Genomic DNA, 14,959 nt, shown 5'->3' on the forward strand with positions numbered 1-14,959 from the left:
TAACTAACTCTTACATCTTAAATTAACCCATTTCTATTAATCTGTGTATCGCCACGAGGCTGAGGCTTACTAGAAAGGTTCCAGCGGCAGCATCTTTCTCCTTCAGCTGCTACATGGCATCTCCGTGACTCCGCCTACTCCCTCTCTATATCTCTGTTAAGATTTCCTGCCTGGCTTTGCTCTGCTAAGCCATTAGCCAAAACAGCTTTATTCACTAACCAATGGCAATAAAATAGTCACAGCATACAGAGGGGAATCCCACATTACAGAACCTGGAAACAACCTAGATACCCCTCAACCGAAGAATGGATAAATAAAATGTGATACATTTACACAATGGAGTATTCCTCAGCTGTTAAAAATAAAGACATCAAGAAATTTGATGGCAAATGGAGAGAACAAAAAAAAATCATCCTGAGTGAGGTAGCCCAGACCCACAAAGACAAACATGGTATGCACTCACTCATAAATAGATCGTTACTTAAAGTAAAGAATAACCAAGCTACCATCCACAGGCTCAGAGAGGTTGGGTAACAAGGATAATCTCCTTGGGAAAGGGAAATAGAGATCTCCTGCTTGAACTTGGGTTGGGTGGGCATGGGAATTTAAGGGACTGGGTTGGGAGGTGGGTGGAGGGATCAGTGCTGAGAGACACAACAGGAAAGGGGGGCTTTATGGGAAGTCTTAAGAAAGAGAAACTTCCATGAGTCTACAAGGATGGCCCCAGCTAAGACTCCTGGCAGCAGTGGATGTACAGCCTAAACTGGCCATCTCTGCGATCAGATTGATGGCTGCCCCAGAGAGCATTCATCCAGTGACTGATGGAGGCAGATTCAGAGACCCACAGCCAAGACCTTTCTGAGCAAGGAGAGAGTAGGAGGAGATGAGGGAGAGGAGGCTATAGCTGGGATGTAAAATTAATTAATTAATTAATTAAAAATATGTATGGTTTTGAAATAACACCAAAAAAGAAAGGGAGGGAGGGAGGAAGGCAGGCAGGCAGGCAGGCTGGCTACAGATAGCCTATAACGAGGGACATGTCCCAGTCTTTCAAGCTGAAATTCTTTAAGGAATTATCCCAGCCAATGACTAAGCAAGGTAGCATATAAAGGACCATTTCCCTGCACTGTGAAACTTTCCCAACAGGCTGTACCACTGTGTATGATCCCCACTGTCCAATCCTATCCTAGCCTTTTCTTCTCACCGATGTAAGCCCCAATAAACCACTAGCCCTAGCCTTCTGAGTGTCTTCTTCCCAGAGAATCCAACTGTCGCTGATTCCTGTACCCCGCCTTATGTCCTTCCAGCCCCTTAGACTCAGCTGTTAGATTGTGCCAAATCCTACCCCCGAAGGACAGCCTCTCCTACCTTCCAGGGTTCTTATCTCCTTTGAACCTCCAAATGTTTCTGGCCTTATCTCTTTCTTACACCCCAAACCCATCTAAGTTAGGGGGATCCTATGCAAACAATCTGGATTCCGATCTCTTCTCACTCGAACACACAAATGTGTTCTTGCTGCACTCCTCCTGGCTCCGAGGCAGCCTGAGCTGAGTTGGCACTCAAAGCTCATGCACAGAAGCTGGCCCGAATGCCTCATCCTGTCAATCAAGGCTATTAGCAAAATGGCTCCTCATCATCCCAGAATCCCTTTCTCTTCTCTCTTCACTGTCATAGCACCGGCTGCCCTTGTTCCTGACACCCCTTTCCCACGGAAGTCCTTTCCTTTTGCACCCTGCAGCTCCCTGTCCACGCCCATCCCTCCTCCACTCAGGGCCTTGCTCAGACACCAGTTCCTGGGGATGGGGGCACTCTGTGCTTATGTCACTAGATCTAACTTTAGTCATGTTGAGCTCTTTTAGGTGACTCAAGGGTCCTTTCCGCCTCTCCCTGGGAGGTTGGCTCATCTTGACTTGCACCTGCAGCCTTCAGGCCCCCTGAACTCCAGGAAACAACCAAATTCAGCCCAGAAATTCCTCTCTTGTCACCCAGCCTCTGGTTGACACAGCCCTCTCAGCCCTCCTTTCTATGAAAATCCCTGCAGAGAAATGTCCAAAACCTCTCCCCAGATGTGAAGGGGCGAGTGGGCTCCTGCGTTCTTCCCTGAGGAGTCAAGCTGCTTTCCTTTGCCCTCTGTGCCACCTCATTAACCCGCCTACCACCCAGCTCTCACCCCTAGAGCCAGCAGCCCATGGTGGATGCTGGCCTTGGAGGGCCCTGTGTCCTGAGGGCGGGAGAGAGACTTCTTCACGGAACCTATGGCTCTCAGCAGCTGCTCCAGAGCCGAGTGGTGGTGGATGTGGATGTTGACTTGAGGGGACATGGGCAGTACGGAGGCCACTTCAGCTCCATTCACCGTCACCATGGTTTGAGCCATCTTTCCTGGCGGGGAAATTGACAGAAATGGATGAAGTGCAGGAGCTAGGAAAAATAAAGTGGAGTAATGGGCAGATGAAGGTCAAGAAGATGCCCCAAGCGCAGATGCCAATGTCACAGTGGCCCTTGTTTGAGAGTCAAACCACTTCTAGAGCCTTTCACCATGCGCAATCCTGGGCCACTTTCCCGAAGGATTAATGAAATGTTATTGTCAGAATGCAGGGCTCCTCACAGACCATTGCCTGCTTGGTCTTGGCTGGTGGTGCTGTGGGGACTGGTTGGAAGATGTCAGTCAGTCAACAGGACGGTGCCTTTGAAGAACATCTAAGTCCCCCACCCCAATTCACTTCCTCCTCTCTTTTCCCTCCTCCCTCTCCCCACCTCTTCCTCATTCTCCTACTTCTTTCTGACCACAATGAGGTAAGCAGCCTCTACTACAAACTCCCACTGTCCTGATATTCTTCCTTGCCTTGGGCCTCAGCTCAAAATGTCTGCCACAGCAAGCCACCAAAGAAACCTATAAATCTACCTTCCTTCAAGTCGTTTCACTCAGACGTTTATCACAGTAACATAAGGCTGCCTAATACAGCTTGGGTCTAAGAGGGACAAAAAGGATTCTGAGTTCACACACACACACACATGTGCACACACATGGACGCACACACAAATGCATGCACGCACACACGCAATACTTGTTAAAAAGTTCAAAAGAGGGCTGAGGATGTAGCTAAGTGGATAGAAAATGGCTGTATACGTATGAGGACCAGCCTTCAGGTTCTAGAACCCATGTAAAAGCTGAGCAGGCGTGATGGCTTCCTGTGACCCCAGCTCTTGGGAGGTAGAGACAGGATTCCCAGGGCAAGCTGGCCCCCTAAGCTTTGCATTTAGCTGAGAGAACCCACCTCATTGAAGTGGAGAGGAATCAAGGAAAACATGCAATGTCAACTTTGGGCCTCCACACGCACGATCTCACAATTATGTGTGCACCTTCCCGTATACATTTGTGCCCACACGCATACCAACACACATGCACACCCACACTATACAAAAGTACACAAAAGTGCAACTGATAAAAGAAAAGAATATAGCTTTAAAATCCCTCTTTTTATTTCCTCCCAGTTGCCGAGCTGCGTTCCAGATGGGAACTAACGTGACCAGTTTCTTCAGAGCCTCCAGTGCCATGTTTTGTGCACAGGAGTGTGTAAAGTATTCCTTCTCATCCTTCCTCACAAATGGCCACTTACCATACATGGCCCTGTGCGACATGGTGCTGATGTGCTCACATAGTTTAGGATCATCCTACATCAGTCCATCAAAAGCTTCCATTTGTATGACTGCCTAACACTTCAGTGTGTGTGTGTGAGCACGCGCATGTGCTTGCACGCGCGCGCACACACATGTGAATATTTGGATACTCTCCTATTGATAGACACTCAGGATATTCCCAATCCCTTTGCATCATGACCAGGATGGAATAATGCATTTCTAGAGGCTGTTGTCAGTCACCCTCCACGGACGTTGTAGCAATGACCATATATATATACGAGTGCCATCCAGTTCTCCCCCTGCATGTGCTGGCAATTTCTGCTTCCTTCATTTTACATAAGAGAAATTGCATTCTCTTATATGTTTTAATTTAATGAAATAAATTGTTCAATTTTTCATTGCTTTTCTTGAATTTGACAATATTTATCTCTATGAAAGCACAGCTATAATCAAAGTGTGCATTGCAAACGTTCCCTCCAGGTGTGGCGGCACACACCTTCAATCAAGAGGAAGGTGGATTTCTGTGAGTTGGAGGATAGCCTAGTCTACATAGCAAGTTCCAGGCCAGCCAAGGATACACAATGAGATCTTACCTCAAAAAATAAAAATAAAAATTACCCAATACTCTCCCCCCCCCATAAATCACCTTGTACAAGTTTTCCACATTGGTTTCTATCATTGTTTTTGGTGTTCTTTCATAATGTGCTTGGCTGTCTTTTTGTTTAAGGGCGTTTTTTATTCCTTCTTTTGTAAGATCTTCATTTTCATACTTCCTGATTTTTTTCATTAAAGTTCTTTGTATATTTGAAAATTTACCAATGGCAATGTGCACCCACACTCACATCCACGCTGATCTTTGAATCTCCGTCATAATCCCCAGATGTGACGCAAAGGGAGGTAGTATTAGCCTCTGAAGAACAGTTTCTACTGTGCTATGCATCACCTTTCTCCCTCTGACTAAAAACATTGCCCTGGGTTTCCATAGGGCCTCAGGTCCACAAGGACTTCGTATTCTGCCTACTTGAATGTTCGATGACCTCCTTACTAACCAGCATAGAGTTAAACACATCCTGCCTGCTTCCCGGCTCTCTCCTGTTACTGGTTCAGAACTGCCATTTCCATTTTAGCCCCTCTGGTCAATTGCTTAGATCCAAAAGAAATCTGCGCAGGAGACTCTGCTAAGCAATCTGGTTAAGTATCCTTTCCGACTGGATATCGCTAGCCGGTCCAGTCTTACATCCATTTGTATTGGCCCCCACGTTGGAGAGCGGTTCACCTGCACTCACCTGGGCACCTCGGAAATGAGAGGATGGAGTCTGACAACTCTTCAGAAGGGAGGAGGAGGCTTTGGGCTTCTTCACAGAAACACAAGTGAAGGCTCCAGGGTCTCACCTTTCCTTGAGGTTCCAGGAGTCAGGAATGAAACCTCAGTTGTGTCTGTATGCTGACGCCCTCCAGGTCCCCAATAGCACCACCACCCTGGCCACTCAGACACCTTTATGCTCACCGCTGCTGTCACCACTCCAGTGACTCCCTGATATTCCTCCTCCCAGTACCCAGGAATAGAGAGAAGAAACACCCTCTGTCTTTACTCCACAGCCATCCCACCTCCGCTTAGTCTCAAGGCTTCACTCTCTCAGAGTGCAGGGGTGAGGCGGTGGTAATTGTGGAAGGCAAAGCCAGGCCCTGAGCCTCCCCCACCCCACCCCTAGCCTCAGCTGTTTCCAGAGTCACAAACTCTGTCCAACATCTCCCTCCCTCCCTGGACTCCCACAGGAAAGGAGCCAAGAAAGGAGAAGCAGCATCCCGGGCTCGGGTGGAGACTGAAGAGTTGCCTTGGAGACTCCTCCAGAGAAGGGTCTCTGTGCTCCAAGAGGGGCTACCCTGGGGCTGTGAAGGGCCCTGTCTCACCTGCTATACTCTGAGAGAGGTGGGGCTGGAGCAGAGAGGTCTGGGAGGAGCTGACTTGGAGCTAATGACTCCACACAGTAGAGGAGCTGGGGGAGAGCAGGAAGAAGGCGTGGAGGGATGGGGGCCTGACCAGAGTCTCTTGGTTTCCCAACAAGTAGCTAACATGAAGGGGCCCCACTTGGGGGGTTCCGTTTGGAGTAGATGATCAGGCCTACTGCAGCAGGGACACAGGAATACACACACACACACCCCAGGGAGCACAGGCCCCCAGTCACTTAGAAAGGTGGAGCCCAGATAGCACTGGAAGAGAGGGAACTATCAAAGATTCCACGGGATTGATGGGTGCCAGCCCCAACTCAGTGCCTACCTCACCACCTGCCCCTGCTCCCCTGTGCCCAATGAGGAACTGAAAGCCCTGCTGGAAGGCCCTAAAGCCCCCCCCCCCAGTCCCAGCTGCCTGCCAGGAAGTGCTAAAGTCTGGTCATCCTCCCTCCCCTTCTGGCTCCCACCCAATTTCTTCCTCCTCCCCAGGCTGAGGTTCTCAACTACAGCCAGCTCCTCCCTGTGTCCCCTGGCCTTCCGTGCTGCATACTCCCCTGGACCCAGAGGAAAGCAGGTAAGACCGCCCATCCTGTCTCATCCTGAGCCGTGCATCACAAACCCTTTCCCAGTACACCAGCTCCTTCCATTTCAGCTCCCATAGAGCTTGCCAGGGGAATGGGCACACTGAGATAGGCCCCCAGGAACAGGTGTGGCTTCTATCTCTGCCACTCAGTCCTGTGGGGACAGGGTCAGTCAGTGCTAAGTGCTCATTCAAGGAGACAGAGGTGAACCCCGGGACCCTAAAGGGAAGAGATATTGAAGCAGAAGCTTAATGGGTCTCTGGGGAGCGCTGTTGATGAGGCTTGGGCTATAGTCGGGAGTGAAGTGGAGAGATAAGGCAGACGGGCACTGCTTGGTCTAGACACCAGGTCCCTGAAGACCTTTGTGGGGGGGGGCACAAAGTAAATGTGGGGTGAAGAGAGAGCCCAACAGCAGCATGCTTCCCTGACAGGCAACTCCCCAAAAGAGACCAGGGGTACAGCTCCATAGCCAGGGAACTTCCCAACTCCAATAAGCCTGAAAACCTGCCAAATTCCTTCCTGTTGTTCATTTTCTCCCTCACAGATGACGTCCTCAGACATGGAGACTGAAAACGTCGGTGAGGTGGCCCCTGAGGCCCCACAACCCACCCACATTAACGTTCACATCACCCAGGAGTCTGTCCTGGCCAAACTCCTGCTGGCCGGATGGTCAGCACTACAACTCCCAGCATCTGCCTCGTCCAGGGGTCTAGACAGCAGCAGGTTTCTGGTGACCTCCTGGGTGAGAGTAGCTACATGCTTCGTGAGCTGAGGAGGGACAGCCAGCCAGGCTAAGGAATGGTCCTTTTTCTTGCCTGCCACACTTGCCTCTGGCCTCCCTCTCTTTAAGATATTGAGCTGGTTTGTTCGTCTTAGTAGAAATCAGTCCAAACTCAGCAATCAGTTGCAAGTTAACAGGTGGGCCCACTGCTCACGAGCTGTGTTCTCAAGTCTTCTCTCTTCCAGGTGGTGCAGATTGTGCTGGGGCTTCTGAGTGTGGTTCTGGGTGGAATCCTCTGCATCTGCCAGTATTTAGCCATGAATACCTCAGGAGCGCCCTTCTGGACCGGGATCGTGGTGAGTGTGGCAGCATGAAGGCTCCAGGGCTGTCAGAGGGATGAAGTTCTCTTCACTTTCTCCATGCCACCACCATTGATGTGGTGTCAAGAGTGTGTAGCCAAGCAGACCTGACGATGTAGGCCAGTTTGGTGCTTGTGTAGATGACAGGAAATGGTGGCCTGTGTGGTCACAGGCCAACTCTGTCTCTTGCCCCATGCTGCTCCCAGCACACTGACAGCCACTCCTCGTCATCAATGGCTGTCATCGGTTAGGGCTCTAAGGGTTCACCCATCTCTGATGTCTGCCTCAAGACAGGGGAAGTGGAGCATGGCAGACGGGGAGCATCTCCTACCTCCCTTTACTCCTCCGATGGGATCCGACATGCTGCTATCTCTAATGACAGCTGGTTGGATTGGGCATGGAGGGTAGAGAACTTTCTGACAGGCACACACACTCAGAACAGCAAAAAACACACACGCATTCACTGAGAACAGAGATGAAAGGAACTTCGCTAATCCTCCCAATGGCAGAAATAGACGGATTAATTCTAGAATAGTCAAATAGGGTCAGGACCCATGTGTCCATGGTGTGCACCAGACTTCCTGTTCTTCTGCCAGAGGGGCCCAATACCAGCTAGTGCAGGTGTCTGGACCGAGGCTGCCTAAAGTCACATCCTGCATGGACAGCTTTTCTAACAACTTGGGACTTTGATCCACAAGATCCCTGGTACTCGGAACTTTCATCAGGAATCTGGTGCGCTTTCAAAAGAAGACTGTAGGGACAGACCAGAAGGTCACACATGGCTTAACCACGTGCACTTAGGTGTCACTCAAACAGTGTCCTACGCCCTCACCTATGAGCTCCAGGCTCATCGCCCTGCGCAGTCACTCCACCGCAGACAATGCAGATAGAATGGTATAGGCCGTGTGGCTGGCACTACAGATAAGAGTCACAGGGGAAATAAGGCAGGGAATTAGTGGGCATTTGTCTTTCCTATGCTGACTCTTCTTGTTCATTCTCTTCCCAGGCTATGCTGGCTGGAGCTGTTGCCTTCCTTCACAAGAAACGTGGGGGTACCTGCTGGGTGAGTTTAGGACCAGGCAAGACCCACACTCGACCCTCCTGCCCCATCACACACAAGCTGGGTAGTTCTGAATCTTCAATGTCTTCTTCTATTTCTCCCTCTCTCTAGGCCCTGTTGAGGACGCTTCTTGTGCTGGCAAATTTCTGCATGGCTGTGGCTGCCATTGTTCTTGGAGCTAGTGAGTTCCACATTTACCGATACTATCTCAGAGATAATGTCTGTGCAACCCACCCTTCAGATTTCCGGCCCTCCTGGTCCCCCAGCACCCCATCTCCAGAGGAAACTGATAGGATAAGCCTGTGCATATTCTACATAAGCATGCTAAAGGTAAGTGGCCATGGAGAAGGGCAGCTGCAGACACTGGCAGGGAGACAAAAATGGCTGGGAAAAGGTACCCCTCCCCCTAGTCTTGGTGATTGTTCCTAAAGATGCAGGACTGAGCCAACCAGAAACTGTTCCCACTGCTGCTGACATGACATAGGAATATTACTAATCACAAGTGACCCAGGGTTGCAAGTATGGCAAGGGTTACCAACATGTATGCCCTCCTTGAGGTTGTCACTTACTTCAAAACTCAGCTTCTGAGGAGAGTGGGAAACATTTCTGATGAATTCTACCCCCTGTACCCATGATCCCTCTGTAGTCCAGAAGCTGTAGACTTTGGAGATGAGGGTTAGAAAGTGACCCTTGTCTGGAGAGAGAATGGAAAGGGGCAGGACCATGGCCATCACTCCAGCACCCTTGTCTTTGTCCTGTGTTCCCAGCCCCTGCTCATAAGTCTCCAGGCAATGCTCTTGGGTGTCTGGGTGCTGCTGCTCCTGGCTTCTCTCATCCCTGTGTGTGTTTACCTCTGGAAAAGATTCTTCACAAAGGCGGTAAGTCCCTATGCCGTGTGTTTGGGGCAGCGGCATGTTCAGATGAGACATCAATGCTTAGGGAAGAAGGGGACCATTATATGAGTCCTAGGAAGAGTCATGTCTTTCTGTCCCATTCCACACGGTCCGTTTCCAACCACTGTTCCTATCCAGGAAGCCATAGAAGCCCACATCTATCCCAGGCCTGTGGAACTTTTTGTCATGGATCCTATGCAGTTGAGATTGGCTCTGCCTGGCTCCAGAACTAGCTGGCCTAGAGCACAGGACCCTGCTGTCCCTTCTCTCCCTGCCACTAACATCTTGCCCTGGCCTCTTCCTTAGAAAACAGACGAGAAGAAACTGCTGGGTGCAAATGTGATCTAGCCCTGCCTCTCCCTTGCTCTGGACCTCCCTCCTTCTGAAGCCTGAAAGAAGAGTTGGACAAGAGCAAATAGACCCTACCCCACCGACAGGGCATGGCCCCTGCCTGGCTCCACCCAGCTTCGCTGTTGCTCACAGCAGCCTTCGCTCATTTCTCTCCACCTTCACCATCCCATGTTCCTTCTCAGGCAGTGACTTGATAATAAAGTCTCACGGCATTGGCTGCAGAGTCTTGCTTTGTCACTCCAAGGAGTTCTCATTGGCTGGGAAGCAGGGCAAGGTAAGGACAGTAAGCCTACAATGTGCCCCACATAGCTGCAACCTCCTACCCACGTCTAGACTCACACAACCTGAAAGTAACTGACTGGGTGGGCTGGGTGCAGGAGTAGAGACTCTGCCCCCCAGATCCTGATATAAGAAGATGGGTGTCTGGCAGTTGGATGGATGGCTTCTTATTTTCACTGTTGAGCAAAATCAAGACACAGACAGCATAACACCAAGATACAAACATTCCAGAAATCTCATTTATTTATTCATTTATTTTTTGGGCTGTTTAAGATAGAGACTTGCTATGTAGTCCAGGCTGAAATTGAATTCATGATCCTCCTGTCTCCATCTCCTGAGTACTGGGATCACAGTTGTGTGTACTGCCATCCTGGCTCTGAAAACTTTTTTTTTCAAGTTAGTGATCCAATGATATGGTGAAATAAACTCCAGATTAATTTATCCCTTAAAAATACCGAAAACTAGACAACATATGACTCATATATTTAAAAATTCCGTGTGTGTGTGTGTGTGTGTGTGTGTGTGTGTAAAGATAATATCAAGATAATAAGAACAACCTCAAAGGCCATAATAAAGGCAGGGGATGGATCCAGAGCACTGTCTTGAGTTGGTCTTACGTCAATGTGCCATGAACACCTACACATTTGGGGTTCCTCCTGCAGGGCCTAAAGGATCAGCATGTGTCTGTATTTGTGGATAACCAAGAGCATCAAGAAGATATACCCCAGAATTAAGGCCAGGAAGACATTCTAGGAGGACTCTAGGGAAACACAATGTTGCTTCTGACATTTCCCTTTGGTGAGAGGCCACCCACCACCCTCTGGTGAGAGGTGCAGGCCCGTTTCTGCCAGAGGAGCCCTTGAAAGGCTCTGAGATGGATTTTCCTGAAGGCTAGACACTGGGGTGTCCTCTCTCTCCACTAGAATAGACTCCACTAGTCAAGATTCCTGAGTGGGAGGTAAGAGAGAGCAGGTGTTCTCTTAAAATCCCATTGCTTGCATAAGCTAGGCAAGCTCATACTGTGGAATCTGGTGCCTAGGCATACAAACCCACCCAATCAGCAAAAGAACATTCTAAAAGCCAAACAAAATCAGAGCTGCCCACTGTGATGAAGAGGGTGGGGGAGAAGAGGAGGCTGAGAAAGCCGTGGCCAAAGAGGGTTCTGAAGATGGGGCTGACGTCAGCAGGCAGAAGATCCATGAGGGTGGACAGCAACAAAACCAACAAAATTAAACTTCAAAACCAGAAGGCCACTGTGACCTCTTCACCCTCCACTTCCCGTCTCAAAATCAAAATGTGGTCACAAACATGAAAATGCACCCAACCCACTTGACCTGCAGATGCTGTGCAAACTCAACCACCGCAGCACAAGTTTGCAACAGGAAAGGAAAGACCCAGAATTTCCAAGATCCTGTTTTTCTATTCTTCTTAAAGCTACTTTAAAGGGAACTTGGCGTTTCTCGTCTGTTTCTCATCTGTTCGCACAGATTGCTAGAGATTGCAACTCAGGTGACCAAACCGGCTTTCCGAATATTCTGTGCCCCGCAGCTTCACTGTCTTTACCTACAGTGTGACCATGCTCACTATACTCTCAAAGAAGGAAAATAAAATCTTGCTTAAAAAAAAAAAAAGTCCTAGGGGCCGGAGAGATGGCTCAGTGTTGAAAGTGTGTACCGCTCTTGAGCTTTGTTCCAATCACCCACGTCAGGCAACTCACTGTTGCTCTGGCTCCGGGGGATCTGACACTATCTGCTGGCTTCTGTGGGCACTGCACTCACGTGCAAATACCCACACGAACACACACACACACACTCACGTGCAAATACCCCCCCCACACACACACACACAATTTTTAAATTACCCCCTTTTTTTCTCCTTCCTGTCTATCAGGAAGTGAGGAGCATTTCTGCCACACACTCCTGCTGCCATGATATTCTGTCCCAGTGATAAGCAGCAATGGGTGAAGCTCCGGGGCCCAGATTTTTCCTCCTTAAGTAACAAAAAGTAAAACAATGACAAAAATAATCCTGTTCCAAGCATTCCAAGGACCTCTCCTTACTAGAACAGAGTTCGCTAATTAAAATAACCTTCTTCCTTCAAGTTTCTATAACAGGCATTAGGAAAACCCATCTGAACAGTCAGCAGGGTTGACCTATGCAAACACTGTGGAGGGTGTGTCTTCAGAGCACAGGGACAGCCATCAACGAGCCACTGGCAGAGGCTGGCATCATTCCCCCATTTTCATTCTTTCTCTAGCCCCTGTAATATGCGTCCTGGACATTGATTGGGTACTTTACTGCTCAGTATGAAGACTGAGTTTCCCAGTGTCCTTCGGTTAGTGGATTCTAGTGAACAGATTAGGAATTAGTCCTACGTATACCTGCTGGGACGCACATAGGAGGCAGATCCCCTCTGCTCACCTGTCTGGCCTTGGAACAAGCCACACTGGGGTGACATCACAATGGAGAGGGAAACACACACACAACACGTGGATCCTGAGGAGCCTAGTAAGATGTCTGTATGAGAGGCAACCTTGTGTTAGTTTGTGTGTTCTGTCAGAAGCCATTTCCACCTCACGAAGAGTGGCAGCTGAGCTTGTCCAGACGTCACACTGTAGACAAATATCCCTCATTTCAAAGACGATGAAGAAGATCGGGGCTGGAGCGATGGTTCCACTGCTCTTTGAGAGGACCCAGGACTGATTTTCAGTGCCTACATGGTGGCTCACAGTTCCAAATGATCTGAGACCCTCTTCTGTCCCCTGTAGGCACCAGGCATGAACATGGCGGACACACGTACCCACAGACAAACCCACACACAAAATAAAAATATATAAAATTTAAAACATTACAAAAAAATTAGTGTCTTCCCAAGAAGGAGCTGTGAGGCCTGCCTGATGACAGCTCACTGCAGCTGGGGACAGACCATAGCAAGCGCCCGTGGAAAAGGTATGGACAAGACAGAGCTCATAGGAAGACATGCGGACTCGTGTTCCACTTGACTGCTCTCCATGCATGCACAGCCCTCCCTAGCTTCCCCTGCAGCCACTGCAGCCACTGAGGATGCTCATAGCGCCCTCAGAAATGCTCTTTAGTCTCTTGTAATGTGATGAATGAAAGGCCAGCCATGGTACCTCTATGGCCACATGCCTTGCAGTCCCTGATACAGCCTCAACAGCCACCTCAGGTAAGAGTTCTTGGCTCCCCAGGCCTGCTCTTCCCTTGTGCTTCTCCCTCTCCACCCGCAGGGACTCCCGGGAAAGCTGGACAGTTCTCTGAATAGCGACCTTTCTGAGCTCTCATCTGTGCGCTGCTTCTCACTGCTTCTAAATCAAAGGACGTGTTGCTTCCAGCAATACATCTCACAGCCCAAAGGCAAAGGCGGGAGGATATGTAACGTGGACATCAGAATAGCAGTTTCCTTGCTGCAAAGGTGAGCGAAAGGGAAGGGAAGAGACTGGCCTATGAAAACACACAGGGGTCTACAGTCATGATCACCTCCTCACTTTTAACCCAGGAGGGGCACATGTGTTACTAATGAAACTGTACACATGTTTATACCCTCTACTGCGTGAACTTCATCGTCGCAGCACAAACCGCACACCACAATTACAGAAGTGAGGGCTTGTGGAAAAGTCATTCATTGCGTCAGTTAACACATCATCACACGAACGTTCTGCACCACAGGAATAACACTTCAATAGTGCATGGTCACACCCAACCTCGGCAGAGAACATCTGATAAAGTAGGTTATTACGGTGGTTCCCACACATACAAATCCCTACGATGTTTATAGTTGGGTTCGTTATCACAGTCACAAAAAAGGAGAAAAGAACACTGTGTGCACACTTGGAATTTGGGTTTTAGTTCTAATGGATTATGACTTTATGGGCCTTATGAATACAGATATTGAAACATAACCACAAAGTCATAGGAAAAACTAAGTTAACAAGAATGGCAAATAGTCAAGTGAAAGTTTAGCAGAATACCAAATGAAGCATCAGAATGTCAGGAATCAGTTCATGCCTTCCATTAAGGACTCCAAGTGTTAATGGCCTAAATTTTCCAGGCAAAAGGCAAAGACTAGCAGATTGAATTTAAAAACACAACCCATCTAGTTGTGGCCCACAAGAAACACACTCCGCTATCACAGATAAACACAGTTTTAGGGTACTGTGGATGGGAACTGACATCCTAAGCCAATGGAAGTAGAAAACAAGCCATTACAGCCATACTAAAAGTCTAACTAATTAGACTTCAAACGAAAATTATTCAGAGAGAGAAAAAAATCCATCAAGAGGATATTGCAATTCTAAACATAGATGAATCCAACATCAATTAACCTGATATAATAAAACGAGCAATACTGGATGTAAAGCCACAGACTGACCGCAACCCAATAATAATCTACAGTTCCCACATCCTTCTTGCACTGATCATCCAGAGCCATAGAAACAAACCAAACACAATATTAATCCATGATCCCTTCATCCTTCTTACACCAATAGACTGATGATCATCCAGAGTCATAGACAAACCAAGTTCTCAAATCAGTAATATGAAATCTCATGCCAGGAAATAGAAACAGGAGAGAGCTAAACGAAGCCAAGGGAGGCAGAAAAAAGGCAAAACAGGAAACAGGATATTAGATGGAGAAAAATCCATGATGCGAGAAGCTGGCCATGAAAAGGATCACTGAGTTGACAGGTGAACAGCAAGAAAGCAAGAGCGACAACAAACACAACCAGAGAAACTCCACAAGTTAGCAGAGACCGAACACCCCACTCTGTGGGTCGCGAAGTCGCACAGCGACTGGAAAAGCCAGGTTGGCAGTTCCTTAAACATTCCATCCCATATTGTACATTTCAGTGGCTCTACTCCTACAAAACTAAAGCTTATATAACCCTGCATCGGAGTGTTCATGGCAGCTCTCTTCATGATCGTCCTCAGACTAGAAGAACCCAAATATCCTTCCCTAAGAAAAACCACAAACAAGCTCTCAGTCGGTCACTCACTAGCGTGTTACTCAGAAAAGAAAGAACAGGGTGTCCGAACACACTGAACCTGATAGAAGAGAAAGTGGGAAGTACCCTACAACAGATGGGCACAGGAGATCGCTTCCTA

General features: G+C 48.6%; 2 protein-coding genes across 4 annotated transcripts in view; one reads left to right on the forward strand and one right to left on the reverse strand.

Annotated features, from left to right (window-relative positions):
• Tmem176b (transmembrane protein 176B) overlaps positions 1 to 5,641 on the reverse strand; it is a 16,926-nt gene extending 11,285 nt beyond the window's left edge. Inside the window, exons 1-3 of one of the 3 annotated variants that reach the window (XM_013353867.2) lie at positions 5,551 to 5,641; positions 4,926 to 5,036; positions 2,171 to 2,379 (exon numbers count right to left, since the gene is read on the reverse strand). In XM_013353867.2, coding sequence (XP_013209321.1) covers positions 2,171 to 2,374 — 204 coding nt within the window. In that variant the 5' untranslated portion in view covers positions 2,375 to 2,379; positions 4,926 to 5,036; positions 5,551 to 5,641. Of the gene's footprint in view, positions 1 to 2,170; positions 2,380 to 4,925; positions 5,292 to 5,550 lie in introns of those variants that run through there. The other 2 variants (XM_005367397.2, XM_026789382.1) reach the window with 2 other exon arrangements.
• A 438-nt stretch (positions 5,642 to 6,079) lies between these two features.
• On the forward strand, positions 6,080 to 9,778 carry Tmem176a (transmembrane protein 176A). Its single transcript, XM_005367398.1, has 7 exons — positions 6,080 to 6,166; positions 6,718 to 6,915; positions 7,140 to 7,250; positions 8,260 to 8,316; positions 8,425 to 8,643; positions 9,081 to 9,191; positions 9,513 to 9,778. Exons 2-7 carry the CDS (start codon positions 6,718 to 6,720, stop codon positions 9,552 to 9,554), a joined length of 738 nt encoding a protein of 245 aa, XP_005367455.1. The 5' UTR covers positions 6,080 to 6,166; the 3' UTR covers positions 9,555 to 9,778.
• The last annotated feature ends 5,181 nt before the right edge of the window (positions 9,779 to 14,959 follow it).

This window comes from Microtus ochrogaster, unplaced genomic scaffold, assembly GCF_000317375.1.
Source record: "Microtus ochrogaster isolate Prairie Vole_2 unplaced genomic scaffold, MicOch1.0 UNK18, whole genome shotgun sequence".
NCBI lineage: Eukaryota > Metazoa > Chordata > Mammalia > Rodentia > Cricetidae > Microtus > Microtus ochrogaster.

Excerpts from the sequence above, each read along its gene's own strand:
- Tmem176a (XM_005367398.1), top strand. The coding sequence starts at position 6,718 with ATGACGTCCTCAGACATGGAGACTGAAAACGTCGGTGAGGTGGCCCCT. Across the intron at positions 6,916-7,139 it reads GGTTTCTGGTGACCTCCTGG|GTGGTGCAGATTGTGCTGGG; the intron begins GTGAGAGTAGCT and ends TCTCTCTTCCAG. Across the intron at positions 8,317-8,424 it reads AACGTGGGGGTACCTGCTGG|GCCCTGTTGAGGACGCTTCT; the intron begins GTGAGTTTAGGA and ends CCCTCTCTCTAG.